The following is a 17660-nucleotide window of genomic DNA, read 5'->3' as shown; positions in this document are numbered from 1 at the left end:
AAATCATCATTATATATACAGGATGATAGGATATAGCTGTAAGAGTTTAAAAAGATGAACGTATAGTTCACATGCTGTCAATTAATGTATTGTATACCCTATTCAAAAATCAACGGTTTTAGAAATAATTACATAGTGATAAAAAGTATTTTCAAAATTCGGAATATTATCTATTCAAATTTATTATTTTGTAGTATTTATTCCAGCAGATTTTGTAGTACTAAAAATCATTGGCCTATCGCATTCCAATACAAAAAAAAATCATTTAATATATTTTTTATAGGTTTAAAAATTTTAAAACAACCTTAAGATGGAACACTGATTTCAATAACAAAATAATATCATTTTATATCGATGTTGTAAAAAAGGGTACCACGTGGGCAATAAAAATACATAAAGAAAAGATATTCAACACTTTGAGAACCTACGTCCTTCCGTCAATCATTAAATCCGTGGTGCGTGGAATTTCACAGTTCGTTTAAATTAATTACACCATCCAATCCAAGAATGCGTGTATGGTATGCACTGGTGGGGTGTATTTAGACGAAGTGAGTGTTGTGACAGTAATGATTTTTTTTTATCTGTGATATCTCAGCGGTAAAGGAGACTCGCGATCGTAGATCGTAGTCGTACACTTCTTAGGGGATGGACAGTAGCGTCCTCTGCGTACCTTAATACCACATCGCAATAGCCAACCCGTCTGCTAATCATGGCGATTGTGGTATATTCCTGCATAGATATCTATGGAGAAGGCATATGACTTGCAGTGGCCGTCTATGAACTAAAACGACGATTTATTTGTGGTACTACACTCGCGTGCAACAAAATCGTCTTAAGCCTAAAAAATGTATAAAGTATTTTTTTCTGAATTCACTTAGACTATGTGTATACAAATGTATGTTTTATAAAATCCTAGTCTTTCAGCATCAAAATGTAGTTTTTATTTTTAAAATTCATTCGAAAGTTTTGAAGTAATTTATGATCAAATGAAAATGCAACGGAAGGGAGGTAAAGTTATGAAAGATATAAATCAAACAAACTCAAAAAGAACAAACTTAATTAAATTCTCTTTAGTCTCGGAGGCGGTTCCTCATTGATCTAATTAATATTTTTTATACTCGTTCTTGCTTTGTTTGGGACAATACGGGTGTAAATAATTTTTTTTATTAGTCTTTTATTTTGCTGCTATGGAATATTGGTTGATATTAGTTATTAACGGGTAATAAATAAATAAATTGCAACTCAATAAGCCTACAATGGCTCGTATGTTCACACTGCGTCTAGGGTAACATGCGGTGCACGACATAAGAGTGACAAATGAACAATTAACATCAGTTGACACTTGTAATTATTTACTCACGTAAACACATTGTCATGAACAGAATGACAGATGGACAATCTTTAGATAAATACTCTGTCAGATGCCGAGACGTACGTTGTGTACCAAATTGAACAATACCTATTAATTGTGTTATGTAATATATTTTAACAAATTTCTAAAACAATACTGAATGCGTGAGTTAAAATTTCAATAAAAGAATTATTATTTTTTTGGAAGCAGCTTCTAATTTGATACTTATGGGAGATAACCATAAGAAGCAAACAAGACACCAATAATTTAAATCAAAACTTAAAAATTTAATGGAATCAGGCGTTACCTTGCGGTAGTCCATCCTAAGTAAGAAAAGGACCAATATTTAGCCACTTCCGCACATGCAGTGGTAGTCGTGCCTCTGTGTTTGACACTGATCGGTGTAACATAACTCCTGAAGATGCCCCGTGGAAGGGTGAAACACATGTTGAGTGATTTGACGGTGGCAGTTGTGTAATTCGCATTGTTTGCCGCATACGCATTTATCAGCGGGCTGGCGAGCGGTGCACTTTGTTGCACGACTATCTCTGCATGTGCGGAAATGGCTAAATATTGGTCCTTTTCTTACTAAAAATTAAATATTATAGTTAGTTTAGTTCAGTGTAGTTTAAGATACTTACTTAGTGAACACATATAGATTAAAAACTTTGAGAAACTATACAATAGAATCCCTGAAGAAACGTGTGCTAATAATCAAAGTCACTGTACTCTTAGAAATAAATTTACCCAAAGCTTGCAGAATTAAAAAAAAATGCGAGAAAAGTGTGTGTTATTGGAATATAAAGATCTTATATAAATGTAAAACTGAAAAATTTAAGGTATATTTTAATGATAAATCAAAAGTTAACTCAATTTGGTACATTTCCTTACAACTAATTTCTCATCGTATGCCATGAGTAGCCGATTTGGTAGCAAAGCGATAGAGTACTGAAACTTTCGGTCTTAGGTTGCGGGTTCGATTCCAGATTATTTTATCTCTGCTACAGATTCTGGTAAATAAGTTTCCCATATTTATTATTTTTATTCTACATTCTCCTTCCTTTCTTCATATTTTCTTTTATAATTTACATATCTTCTTCCATGCTTCGCCTTTCTTCCCCCATCTCTCGCATATCAGTCACAGTTCGTTTAATTTATTTACATTTTTAATATTTTTTATAAATTTTTCATTATTATTTTTTAAAATTTATATTTACAATTTTAACTTATATTTTAATAGAAGTACTTTATCCAGTTACTTTTGCTCATCTTTCTTGGGTTCCTAGTTTCCCAAGTAAATAAACAAGTCATTTATTTAATGTATATGTAAAATTTGATTTATCTATTTATTTAATAGAATCAGGCGTTACCTTGCGGAAGTCCATCCTAAGTAAGGAATGGACCAATATTTAGCCACTTCCGCACATGCAGTGGTAGTCGTGCAATAACGTGCACCGCCCGTCAGCCCGCTGATAAATGCGTATGCGGCAAACAATGCGAATTACACAACCGTCACCGCCAAATTACTCAACACGTGTTTTACATCTTTAGGAGTTATGTTACACCGATTAGTGCCAAACACAGAGTCTCACAGAGATTGATTTATCTATTGGGGTTTTGTCAAGATTTCGGTTTAGACTTTTACTATTTATTTTTTTAACATTATGTTAAATAGTGACCTAGTTAAATGATTAAAAGGTTTACTTACTATTATTCAGGTAGGCTTTGTAAATAGCTCTGTTACACTATATAGACATTGTGGATTGTTAACCGCGATCGCAAATTGTTAGCTGTTCCGAGAAACCATCTAAGCAGGTCGCAATATCGAGGATTTGAACCTTGGCCTTTTTTATCTGTGCAGTTTACGTGAATACTAATGCTTCTATTGTTGATTTAAATTTAGATTCAAAAGGACATTTGCAAGCTTTAATACAATGTATACAGTACTAGCGTATTTTATACGTAAAGCAGTTAGTTTTTTGTGTACCAAATGCACTGAAAGAAGAGAAAACAGACCCACGCAGTCTGAGAGCACAGAATGAACATACATATCAATTTCGTATAACACTTAAAGATATATGTACAAAAATCTGTATTCTTCCTTGGAATAACCAATCTCCTGATTGGACATTTGTTTTTAACACATGTGACATGGTAGTCAAGTGGTAGAAGACTGAAACTTGTGTTTGTACGTCGCAAATTCTTTCCCGGAATACAACCTTATATTATTCACGCACTGTGTTTTAATTATATAACTGCCACTGCTCATAAAACAATTTTCATATGATGGACAGCAGCGTTATCTGACTACCAAAATACCAAATTGCGATCGCCAATCTGCCTGCCAAGCGTGGCGATAAGGTTATATCCCCTAGATATATTTTTCCGTAATCGTCTTTAAGCTTAAACGTTGACGGCGATGTATAAGAAACTATAGAGGGTGATTGGTTACAGGTGTAAAAGTTTTATTGGGATGAATTAATGACTCATTTGTCAATAAATACCTTTTAAAGTCCTATCTACTTCCAATTACTCTGTATGAAGTGTCATAACTTTGTAAGGTGTTACTTTTTATATTGTATTGCGACAAGCCAATAATTATTTAATGAAATCAGGCGTTACCTTGCGGTAGTCCATCCTAAGTAAGAAAAGGACCAATATTTAGCCACTTCCGCACATGCAGCAGTAGTCGTGCAACAAAGTGCACCGCCCGCCAGCCCGCTGATAAATGCGTATGCGGCTAGCAATGCGAATTACACAACTGCCACCGTCAAATAACTCAACACGTGTTTCGCCCCTCCACGGGGCATCTTCAGGAGTTATGTTACACCGATTAGTGCAAACACAGAGTGACTCATTCACACACGCACTACTGCTGCATGTGAGGAAGTGGCTAAATATTGGTCCTTTTCTTACTTAAGCTAATAATTTCTGATATTAGAAAATCTGCGGGAACAAGTAGTAAATAATAGTGAATTCGAATTCGTAGTTATACGAATTTTTTAAACGCTTTTTATTACTATATAATAATTACGTTGTATATTTACTCCGATCCCATTGGTTTTTGGATCGGACGGTATCATATGTTAATTGAAAAACAAATAAACTATATATACATTTATAAATCACATACACTTATAACCAAACATCCTGTATAATAGAATATTTTGGGGATGTGGACTTTTCATTTTAATGAGTATTACTAATATAATATTAAATTACGAGGAAAAAAATTATGTAATGACTATAATACATTTAGGTGAAAAGTACCGCATGTTGGTCAAAGAAATAACAATAAAATTATAATTAATTTGAGTGCAGTGCAAGTAGAAGCGAAAGATATAAAGGCGAAATCTCTTTATAACTTACCTGAAGGATTTAGGTCTGCCAAGATCGAAAGTCAGCTCATTTCTTGTACTTACAGCCTTGGAATGATCATTTAAAATATGGTTAAGTAGACGAGTCTCAACGCTTGCAACGCGGGTCGTCAGCCCCGAGAATCTTACTGTAACATTTCTACATAACGCGATAGATCCGACACTCGCACGATATGTCTATGAATTACGTTTACTGTACTCGCTAAAATCGTCGTAAGACGTTCTTTTATTTATCTACTGCCTTCATTTCTGCGGTATGTCTCAAACCTCTCAGAACCTGTGGTAGCATCCATACTGTAAAATGTCTAAACGTGGGGATATCGAAAACACAGAACTAAACTGATATTCACCAGGTTCCTATCAAACAACGCCCCAGGATAAACGTTAACTTTTATATATTAAAATACTTTCGCCAAATTGTCTCCTTTGGCGGCTATGTGTAGTATTCTATATACGAGTAGAATAGACGGCGCTCTGTTCAGAGAAAAACCCACAAAGAACTGAGTCAACTTAGGTTTAGTAATCACTTTCTCTCAAATCCGTAACATGGTAGTTAAATAAATTCTTTTACAAATTGTTTTATTACTTGAAATCTTATCCACCAAGGATGAACAACACGTGGCCCGTTAAAACCGCTAATCATTTTTAAAATTGAATTTATTTTATCGATCAAATTTTATCACGATTAGAAAACTGCATAGTTTACCTGCCTTTAGCTTACTTTCTGGCTTATATTAATCAGCTTGTATCGAAAAAACAATGCGAAACTTCTGATTACAAATTTCAAGCATTTTTATATTTTACATTAAAATTTATAAGTAAAATCTGTATATATTTTACTTTATTTTTTAAATTCTAATGTTATTTATACATAAAGTTTTTTTTAAACAATTGATTAGTGTTACTTATGTGCGTGCCGTTAAAAAAATTAGGTGATCCGACGACATAGTCAAGGTGCGGGCGGTGATGGTGATGAATATGATAATGATAAATCGCCTCCAGCGCATTAATCAATGACCAATCTTGTTGTGTAACTCTAGTTACTAATACAAAGTTATGTAACTTACCACTTGACAGTGAAAGCGCTTCGGACTTGACCTTTGACTTGACAAGAGTCAAATTATTTTATTTAAATCATGTAATAAATAACCCAAACATAACTAATGAGTTGTCCGGTGTAAATATTTTACGTAACATAATATCAACCGCTAGCGGTGGCGACACATTGATCGTTCACAGAAGTTTTTTTTTTAATTTTTCGAAATGAAAAATATCACCATGAACCATTAGAGGCAGTTTAGGTCTCCCCCCCCCCCTCTCCTAGTGGACCGTCAACATAGCCATGGTCACGGGAAGACGCAGATCTCTAGGGAAGGTTAGGTTAGGTTAGCTTTGTCGTGGGTGTATATCGGCTGATATGATAATGTTGGTGATGAAAAAATAATCTTTCTTTTTCTTTTACATTTTTGATCACCATTGTGTAGTAAGTAAGTAAGTAATATTCAATTAACACGTCACGGCAGGTATATGGAATAAGGAAATAATAAATTCCAATGTTTTCTCTTTGCCATCCATCACATACTATTTTAGAATTAACAGCAGTTTTTAGTATAAATGAATAAACGAACAGAAAGCATTTAAGTCAAATTAAAATTAATAAAATCATTGTTGAATATAGGATAGTTTTATATATATTATTGACAGTAAGATATATATGTAAAATGTTCGGATAATAATGCTTTAGACATGAGAATAACAGACAAAAGAAACTAATAGAACTATATATAACACTGTTTTAACAAAATTATTTTAATATACAATTAAATAATTAATTAACATTGAAACAACCTACATGTGAAAGCATTCCCTAGGTGTTCTATGAAGTCTTCTACTGTCCAGTAACAATTATCAAACATATTTTTTAATTCTCTAAAATGTATTAATTTTTCGTATTAAAAATTAAGTTAAACTGTACGCATGTAAACGGCCTTATTACAGCGTACAATGTAGATAAATTATTGTTTACAATTAATTAGCGAAATGGAATATTTACTTTGTGCTTTTGACGTGTATTGGATTCCAATATCAGGTTTATTGTAACACTGTATATTCCAGGTTTGGTCAACCCATTGTTTAGTCGGAGCCATTTTTTATAAAAATGTTATATTTTGCGAGCCCTATTTAAATACTTTAATAAAAGATTACGTTTGTTTTTAAATATGTATGTTTTGTACACCTATTATTAGTACCTTTTCAATACTATAATTTCCTGTAAGTGATTGCCTAATGTGACAAGACCGTCTTTGTATTTTTTTGTATATTATTGTGAAACTATTTAACTGTATCCTAACGTGAATAATAAAGAATACTGAATAAAAAAAAATGAAAGGTATTTGAAAAGATATTATAAATGTATATGATTACAAATTTAAACATTTTACTTATTTCTTCCTTTTTCGTTTCGTCCTTCACAATATCTTTCGTTTTGCTCTTTTATACCTTCTATCTCTCCTCGCCTTTCTTCCATCATCTTCTTACTCTAAGGTGGCTAGGTAAATTTTATTTATTTTTATTCTTTAATTTTATCTTACGTTTAATTTATCTTTATTTACACATTTATTTTACTTTCTTAATTCTTTATTACACATTCCTTTTTCTATTTCTTATTATTAGTTAACAATTTATTTTGTGCAGTTTATTAAGTACCTTATTCTACACAGTGATGTTTCTTCTTACGTGCGATCACCTTTCTCCTCGATCTTTTTTCAATCAGTTTATCTTGAATGGAATACATAAAAGAACTATTCTTTTTACGGTAACTGTTATTTGTAATTTTAATTTATGGGTACTGCAGGTGTATCTAAATGTATAAATAATTCGTGACGAACTTTGGAGGCGGCCCATACCTTGCAGCGAGTGTCGATCGGCTTTAAAAAAGAAGACAAGTTTTCTTGCATGTTTGAAATTTTTCGTCATTGTTATATTAAAACGAAATTATATTGTGGCCATATTTAACAAGTTTCAATCGTACGGTCTAATCATTATAGTGATGTTCTACTTTATCGATGTTTTTAAGCAAATTGTACTCTTTTATTTAATGGAATCAGGCGTTACCTCGCGGAAGTCTATCCTAAGTAAGAAAAGGACCAATATTTAGCCACTTCCGCACATGCTTGTTGAGTGATTTGGTGGTGGCGGTTGTGTGATTCGCATTGTTTGCGGCATACGCATTTATCAGCGGGCTGGCGGGCGGTGAACTTTATTGTACGACTACCACTGCATATGCGGAGGTGGCTAAATATTGGTCCTTTTCTTACTTGTACTTTTTTTGAATCTTTGCCTGGCAAATACAAAAAAAGTATTAAATTAAGCCCGTGTCCAAGGCTGCTTAATTCATTTTTATTATTATGTAATACAGTTAACAGTTTTTAATTTTATGATTGCAAATGTATGTAGTAATAATATGTAAAATTGAGCAGTGTTACCCTAGTGATATAGGACTGTGACTTGTGATGGAAAGTCAGTGGTTTCTTCTATAAAATTAGTTTTTTTTAAATCTATTTAGAGATATATATGTTTTTTTTTTTAATTTAAACAAATTGTCAATAGTAGAAGCATGAACCTCAGAAATATTGTACTGTTAATATAAGAGTTATCTTATCTTACTGCGCAGATTTTGGTGCCATTGGTGATAAAACAAAACTATCATTCCGAAATATCTGATGATGTAATATATTCGTGATATGTTGAAAGTTTTATAAGCAGTAGTCCATTGTATTGCAACTTTTTTAAACGTTTTTTTTTATTAAATGTCCATTTGATACTTGTTGTTGTTAATATTACGTGTCGAAATCAAAAGATATGTTATTTCACGGCGCCGAACTTAAACATAGCAATAGACGAATAATCATTTTTCGCGGACAATTTCGCAACTATGCCTACACTAGCCTGTATCTTCGCCAACACTGCTTCACTTCGACATCCGGTATCGCTCCGACTATCGCTTCGTTATCGCTTCATATCGCTAACGAGATGTCAGACCAATAACTTTTCGCCTTCCTTGAGACTGCTCTTTAAACACCACTAACCTATAACTTCTAGATAGTTCGATGCCAGGTCTAAAGGTGAGGTAAAGAAACAATAAAGCCACCAGAAGTACAAGCCTCTATTGCAGTCCATACTTTCATGTCACCGCCTGCCAGCTGCAGTGGAAGATCTAATAACGCAAGAAACATAGTTTAATGCTTTTAATGGAATCAGGCGTTACCTTGCGGAAGTCCATACTAAGTAAGAAAAGGACCAATATTTAGCCACTTCCGCACATGCAGTGGTAGTCATGCAACAAAGTGCACCGCCCGCCAGCTCGCTGATAAAAGCGTATACGGCAAACAATGCGAATCACACAACCGTCACCGCCAAATCACTCCTTTTCTTACATAGTTTAATGCTTTATATATACAATAAAATTTTGTAATTTAATTCAGAATTAACAATTTTTAATCTATCGTATACTATTGGTAATGTATGTAAAACTTTAGAATATTATTTATCGATAGAATGATATTTGCAAATTATATCACATCACTATCGTCTAACTGACGCATTGAAAGGTCAGGAGCGAAACGCAAGGCACGCTATGGTGCAACCGAAGATCTGGGTCCAATTCTATTAAAAGCTGTACGATTTGATATTTCTTTGTTTGTTTTGTAACATAGTATTTAAATATGGCATAATCCTTGCGAAATTGATGAGAGAAAAAGTAACGATCCATAAAGTTCACGTTATATCTGTACTATACTGATCTAAAATGCTAGAGAATAACAAGAGAAGTTTAAAAGCTATGCATTGATTTAAAATACAAAGAATAATAAATAAATGTCTACATAAGGTAGATGTAAAAACAATCAATCATCGAATCCAACTCGTCTGGATAGCGTTAGGTTAACTACGAAACACATTCTCATCTACTATCCCTCAGCACCTAGTGACGAAAGCCTACAAACCAATATGTGTTACCAGTGATGAACTATGGTACAAAAATATGGTATCTCATTTCTGGCCTCTTTGACAAATTCACAGTCTCTCAACAAGAACATGGAAAGTTTTTCCTCTTCGAGATGGAATTAGCGAGAGAAGATTGGTTGACATAGTACAGTATATTAGCAAATTGAACTGGCTTTGGGCAGGCCATAAGCTTTAGGAGTAGATGAGCCAGCAAGAGCAGCTTAGGATATTCACTGACAAGGTACACAGATACCTTGTTGAGGTCTCCAAAAGACACTGGATGCATGCCACTTTCAACTGGTTCTATAAAAATCTATGGAAGATTACGTCAATTGCTGACGTCCTATGGTAAAAATGATGTAGAATTAGAAACGCAGGTCACAATATCACTCCTCAAATTTACTGCATGCTTTTGTGTGCTTGTCACAAAATATGAATAAAAATAACATTCAAATCTATTTTGCAGCATGACAGAAATTGTGACCATGCCCTAGGTACTATGTATCCACTTTGTGACAAGGACATTAGTCGATCTTGTGTTTGGACGTCTCCACCAACCTTAAAGTCCCAGCAAAGATCTGCTGTGGGCGCAATTTTGCAGCTTCAACTTGCTAAGTTCTCATTCCCAATTTAAAGCCTATTAATAATCACAGGATGGATCTGAACTTTCAATTGTATCAAAATTACAATATAATAATAATTTTCTGTACTCCAAATGATATTCTTCAAGTACTCGAGAGGTAATAACACAAAATGCTCTCGTCGTTATTACATTAACAGTTATTATATTAAACTGGTCATATAAAATATGAAGATGGTGATTTTACGTAATCTACATAGATTATATTCATTACGATACTGCTTACTTGTTATTGCAACTTTACCATTGCCCTAACATATGTTTGGAAATTAACAATTTAAACTCATTGAGTAAGGTTGATTAAGACATGCGTTGATTGTATGCATTATGTTGTAACTGCTTGAAATATAATTCCCTCTTCATCTTTGCCATCTTCAGTATTCTCTTCACTAGCGGATCCTGGCTTAAAACCTTCCTGACCTTCGTTTCGTCAATAATCGTCATAATTGTAGATGTTTTCTCTGTTGATTTCTCTTCTGCTTCTGTAGTCGTTCTTATTGTCGTTGTTTTGTTTCGTATGGAATCGAGAAGTTCGTCGAATTCTGATTTACCTTGTCTTTCAATTTTCTTACCTTTGTTCAAGAAGTTAATTAATTTTTCTACAATTACTAATTGGTTTGTCATCATGTTTATAAGTATCCGACGTGAGTCTTCAATGTCGGTTGAATGCCTGTTAATTTCACTTTTTACAAACATTTTCTTTAGATCCTCTTTGTTATCTAAATTGTCGACTTCTGAAAGTCTAACTACATTTTGTGTATTGACGCTCGCGTCATTTAAATTGTACTGCAAGGAATTATTTTTGCGATCTTTCTTTTGCGGTGTTACTTCAGTATTGTAAAGTCGATCATTCTTATTGTCGTTTTCATAGTACGCTTTATTAGTTTCACTACTTCCATCATCGAGATGATTGTTTACTAATATTTCATCTGTAAAGTTAATGTTTATATAAGACTAATCGTTTAGTAATACAGAGTATGTTATCTAGGTTTAAATCGAATCAATAGAGTAAGCTTCTTTATTTATTTATCTTTCTAGCTTCTTTATTTATCTACGAGATAAAGAGATAATGATTGAAGAGATCGAAGGCACAAAAGTAGCCGACATGGCCCAGAAGATTAGTAGTTTGGTAGAAGTTGAAATGGTAGTAGCTACAATGCGCGGAACAGCTTGCTGCTGGATCATTAGGTTTCTGAAGTGAAGACGACGAATTAGCAAGAACATTGTTATCCACCCACAAGGCAGAAAGAAGTCCTTTTCAAGGTCATCGGAAGACGCTGGATGCAGATCTTTTCCAACTGGTCCAAAGGATAATCTTTGAAGAAGGCTTCTGTCTAGCAATGGAAATCTTACGATTGAAATTATAGTAATAAATTGAGTCTCAGATGAGATGAGTGTTTTAATATAAGTTCACGAAATAAAGTACTTGTACATAACATTATACCGTCAACACGCCGTTACGGATTGTGTAATAAAACTATATATATATAAAACAGTTATTAACGTGTTCCTAAGTAATACTGATTTGTACTTTTCTTCAAGCCTCTTACTAAAAACGAGTAGACAGAAACTTACCGTCTGAAACGGACAGAGAATCTTTTCCCGTATCCAACCAATCGCTATCACCATACATTTCGTTGGTGTTTGAGTTTATATCCGAATCTGTTTCATTGTTTTCTGCATGTGTTGCAGAGCAGACGAGAGGTTCTGTTAAAAATGGAAATTAAATCGATTAAAAGAAATATATATCATGACTACTTATCCTTATTTGTTTACCTTTTTTTTAATTACTACTTTACTAATCACACTATCAGGAAATCGAACAATTCGTCTTAATTGTTAGTAAGAAAGTAGAGATAAGTCAACACCAGTTGATTGTTTATTCCGATGTACTGATCATTTAGTAGAAGCTGATATAGGGTTTCTATTGGTCTTATCGAATTTAAGAATTTTGCCCAGATTTAGACAGTATATTATGGTAAAGCTAGATCCGCATACCAACGAAAGTAGTTGGTATGGCCATGGAGTAAGGTATGCTCGATGTTTCTTTTTTTATGGCCTCGTTTTTATGACTCAATTATAGGTAGACAGGGATTTACATTATAATTTTACATAAATTTAGTTCATTTTCACAATCATCTTTCGTGCTTCTCAATGCCTTCATTCTTTCCTCTAATTTCTTTTACAATACCTTTTATACCTTTCCATACTTTCTTTCCATACACCGCCTCACTTCCTTTAGCTTCCCTCCAAAGTTCTTCAATTTCACCTTTATTATTTTCATCATTGTTAATTTCTTACTACCTATGTTGCACTTAGTTTATGTTTCTAATATTACAGCTATTTTATCACTTTTATTTACACTTTCGATTATTTTTGTACTTTTTTATTGATATTTCTTTATGAGATTAAGAATGAGCATATTCGTAGACCAATGACGGCAACTGACACTGTCCAGCAGCAGTAGTAGCAGCAGCAGTAGTAGCGTTAGGAAGGCTATATAGGGTGCAGAAATGTTGGCAGGTGGTTAAAGTTCTGCAGTGGAGACCAAAGTGGCAAACACAAAGTAGAACGTCCACACATTTTATGCATAGCTCTCAATAATCGACGTGCAGAAAATTTCTACTTTCAGGACGTCTGCTACAAGACCTGACGACCTTGTCCAGATCATCTAAAAGCACTAGGCTCATTCCAACTGGTCCTATTGGAAATCTATGAAGGGAATCTATGTCCAACAATGGACGTCCAATAGGTAAAATGATGACATATAATACGAAATACTCACGTCTCTGCACTATCAAAATAAGAATAGTAGCTTCAAATAAAATAGTACATGGCGACATTTTACAAGTCGTTATTTGAAATTCAATTATTCGAATGATTGACTTTTATATCAAATCGATAAGAATGCATTTACACCGAACAGGCTCCGCGGTTAGATTTGTGGATTTTTTTTTCACCTTTAAGATATTTTGTCTGAGTTTTAATTGTAAAAATGTTGACAACCATGACTGTTGATACAGACATTAGTAATAGTTTTTTAAATTAATATTATTTCTGTATCGCATACAATAAAGGAACGTGGTTTCTCATTCCTAGCCTCATTAACAAGCCCACGGTAGCTCTAGTAGCGATAGTGAGAGTATTGTTTGGAATATATCCACGGGATCAAATTAGAAAAGAGGAGACCCTTAGCGCAGCAGATTGGCAAATTGAAATGGCAGTGTAGGATGCCCACATTATAGCCATCCTTAGCTGAGCTTTTCCTACCTTTTTTGTGTCATGCCCCACCATAGCCTTCCTAAAATTCTTTTACCCCCCTATGTATACAAAATTTTTATATTAAATCGAAAGGGTTACACTCGTGTCGAGTCAACTTTCAAATTGCTACCCTTACAATTAAATTGTACTAGTGTGGGGGTGTGTGCCCCACGGAGGGAAATATAGACTAAATTTTTAGGGTGTTTGGAAATTGCTGAATGCAGGCCGCTTTCAACTATTCTCATTGGAAATGTTTCATAGAGTTCTATATCCAGCAGTAAACGTCTTATGGTTGAAATGATGATAATGATTTATTTATTTACATGGAAAACTTACAGCTGTATATAATTATACCCTAATACCAGTAGGAAGTGGCCTGAATCTATGACGACCTTAAAAATTTCATGTGTCCTTGATAAACAGTGTATGGTATATTTCTCAGCAGATGATGTTCTAGTTCACGAACCCTTCCGCACCGTGAACTCAGTACCGATGAAGCTGTAAAAGCCTTAGGGCTAACAGCATTAACATCTTCTGAAACAATACAATACAGCAGATGATGTTTTCAATGTCCCGATAAAAAACTTAAAATTGTGGTAAACATATTATTAATTATTAATAGGAAGTAATAAGTAACATCTAAAGTAATTTTTTATCCAATTAATGCGTGTACAGACGCGAAAAAATCAATTAAGTTTTTATCGTGTTCTTTTTTCTGTCTACCTGCGTGACTTATTGGAAACGTGCTCAAAGCTAAAGGTCGTGCTCATTAAATTTTTTTTAATTCAAATTCAACAGATGTGCAATATAAATCATAAAACGATTTAGATACTTTTAATGTTCTTTTTTACATATGTACACATTCAATTAATATTATGAGATATATATTGAAAATATCGGGAGTATATTCATTCTTCTTCTTATTCATTTCCGAGTCAAAAGAGTGAAGTGAAACGCTCTTGTACGATCGTCCGAATTAAACTTCATCGCGCGGTAATCGTCTGCCAGCGCCATCTATCGACATCGTCTGAAGTTTCAGCATACCGAATGCCACCTTATGTCAAATTAAAAAAAAAAACTTCTTGTGCAGCTATATACGTGGGACGTGACTTATTCTATAAATTCACCGCGCTGTTGCCGGGTCTATCGCATTGTACGGTGAGAGGCCAGTGCGGTGGTCGTTGTAACCTACGTGACAGATTTACGGAGGCATCCATGCAAATCATTTGCGTTTCTGTACTTAACCAAATTTGTAATGATTCTACCAATCAATACTGCTTTGGAAGCTCGCAGACATCAGCTGATGTTTGCTCTTGATATGCCTAAATCCTTCATCTGAGTATAGAGCTATTTCACTGATGTACCTATCTATTCAATTTTTACTGCATACAAATTCACTATGAATTGTTCGAGTTAGTTTTATGGTTTTTAGGTTTCTTTATCTCCCAATAAAAATGTTTTTGTTTTAGTACCGCAAGTCTCCATGTTCTCGAAAATCGGAATAAGTTTGGACTAGGAGATGGCAAACTACATCGCTAGGGTTCCCATATTTGTACTTTATAAGTGTTCGATCTGGAGCTACGGGGATATTGTTATATTGAAGTTTCTTACACGTTTATTGTAATTGTAATGAAAGGTTGTCAGTAAAATTATCTGTTATATCTCTCTACACATGCGCCTATGCATGTTCTTTGTAAAACTATGTTCGAAGTTAAAGATAAAAGACTAGAATCCTTGGTAGGTAAGAATGCAGCATTCACTGACACTTGTATTATAAATTTCAAAAGTTAGCATATACCTAAAGTATAAATATCAAAAGTAAACTTCTCTTCTGTTCTTTGTAGGTAGTCCGAGGTGTTCACATCGAGCCAGCGCACCTGGTCAAGAAGAGGAGCATAAACCAGCCGCTAAGGATAAGCGTGTTCTATGACCACTCCGTATATAGGTAAGCAAGTTCTTAAGCATATTACTTATCAATCTAAATTCATTAATTACTATATTAGAACACACAAACATTAAGTCTTTCCCTTCCGTATGTTGTCCGGAACCACTGTAGACAATAACATCACTCCCGCTCTTCTTGGGATATTGTTAAAGGCGGATAATTGGACAATATCTACCACCGTATTAGTACCATGCAAAATGATAAAGGTTTGCGAGAAAGAAACTAAACCTAGCCGTTAAACAGGTAACGCCGATTATCGGGTGGTAAAGTAACACGGAAATTTCGTCAATATTTAAAGTAGTACAGGAGCTAAGAAGAGCTAAATGGCTGTAAACATTTGAGAGTAGAACGAAGCGAGAATCCATCACTTAATAATTTCGCGAGAAAATACTTCCGAGGCGGAGTCATGTCCCTTAGCAATGAGGAAGATGATTAGGTCGATGATAGGAGAAGAGGCAGTTGCGTCCAGCGAATCTTGGTTGCCTTCTACGCTATACGATTCTCTGATCTAATTCCACTGGAATAGATAGCCGTGTTATACTTCCACGGATTTGTATTGTCCACTATTATCTTATTTCAATTGTCTGTTTATTATTGTTAGATCAATTCATTATAAATAAGAGTGCAAGCTTCAAGTTACTGCAAATTGTGACAACAAAACAGAACCAATCTATTAAAATAAATATATAATAAAGACCTAAGAATAATTGTAAGAAGTAGCTAATTTTATTTACCAAATGAAATCTTTTAATTTCAGGTTAGAGCCGGAGAAATTCGACATGATAAATGTGAGTAATATTTTTGTATTGATCATAACTTTAAGGTTCTTCTTTTTCATCTTCTATACAGGATTTCTCCCGTTTGATACTTAAGTCTACTTTTCTCCATCTTTTTCTCCATTTTACTCCGTCTTATACATCTTCATCTGAGAGACCGCAGCTTATGATGTTTCCCTTCACAATAATCTTCCACCACAGTTTCTATTTAACCCACTTATCGAGTCGAAATTAAGAGTCGTATAGATGATGTACTCATAAGGTCTCCTTTGGATATCTTCGTTCCATTGCAGTCGTATACAGGGTGATTGGTTATGGATGTATAAGCTTTAAAAAGATAGATGCGTAGTTCATTTGTTGTTAATATTTGTACACAGTTTTCGTATTACTTCATATTAAAATCAATTATTGTTTACTATCTGTGTCTGCAGATTTTGTCCTACCAGAAGGAGTTGTAACATATTTCAGAGTGATTACTTTATACTGTGTAATTAGTAGAACCTTATTTTGTATAATTTTATCTATATATTAGATTTCACAGTGCTAACCGTATCCGTAACCACATATATAGATATGTATATATCTTGTTTTTGTCACAGAACACAATCCTACCAGAGGCTGTGAAGTTCTGGGAGCAGGCCCTCAAAGTGCGGAAGACCGGAGGCCCTATTAGACTGAACAGGTAAGATGTTCATAATTATATCAGAGCATTTTCTTTCGGTCAATGAGTGTCGAGTGGCCAAGCATAAAAGATGATTAACTTGCATTACTCTTTTTCATCACCATTTCAGTTGCAAGCCGTTCACTGCTAGACATAAGTCCTTCTCCGACATCATCATGTCTTCCGACAACCTGCTCTGTTTCTGTCTGTCTAGTCTGTCCACCTCGTGGTTGGACGTTCTACATTGAGCTTTTTTTTGTTTACATACTCATTTCCCTGTCCTATTTTTGGAACAGTGAAATATTTTACAATATTTCTTTTATATACCTATTTTTCCTTTTTCGTTCCTCATATTATTTTTACTTCCAGTGGCGCTCTACAAATTTACATTTACATTTTTATTTTTTGGTTTTTATAATGTTCTTTATTCAATTTGAAATAGTTTAAAAACTATTATTATGCAATACTAGTTTATGTATAGTTAAAATCTTTCCTTATTTTACTTAATACAGTTGTTTTCGTCTGCATTTTTTTTATTTGTCTTTTGTTTTGTTTCGTTTTTTACATCTTCTACTTTTATAAAATAGCAGGAAAATGTGACCTTCTCATCGTCTTTCGCGAGGGAACGGTACAGTAACTAAACTT

The 17660-nt window shown here is 34.0% G+C and overlaps 1 protein-coding gene across 1 annotated transcript in view; it reads left to right on the top strand.

The window, feature by feature from the left end:
- The window catches only part of LOC137927341 (leishmanolysin-like peptidase), a 132554-nt gene that overhangs the window by 60482 nt on the left and 54412 nt on the right, over window positions 1–17660 (top strand). The window contains exons 2-4 of the mRNA XM_068771135.1: window positions 15478–15578; window positions 16336–16366; window positions 16954–17036. Of these exons, the coding sequence (XP_068627236.1) occupies window positions 15478–15578; window positions 16336–16366; window positions 16954–17036 (215 nt within the window). The remainder of the gene's footprint in view (window positions 1–15477; window positions 15579–16335; window positions 16367–16953; window positions 17037–17660) is intronic.

The sequence above is a fragment of the Battus philenor genome, unplaced genomic scaffold (genome assembly GCF_028537555.1).
Source record: "Battus philenor isolate CCGP_79_NKW_IND1 unplaced genomic scaffold, ilBatPhil1.0.hap1 SCAF_30, whole genome shotgun sequence".
In the NCBI taxonomy this organism is placed as follows: Eukaryota; Metazoa; Arthropoda; class Insecta; order Lepidoptera; family Papilionidae; genus Battus; species Battus philenor.
The sequence above is the reverse complement of the archived record's forward strand: the minus strand, read 5'-3'. Positions and strand labels throughout refer to the sequence as shown.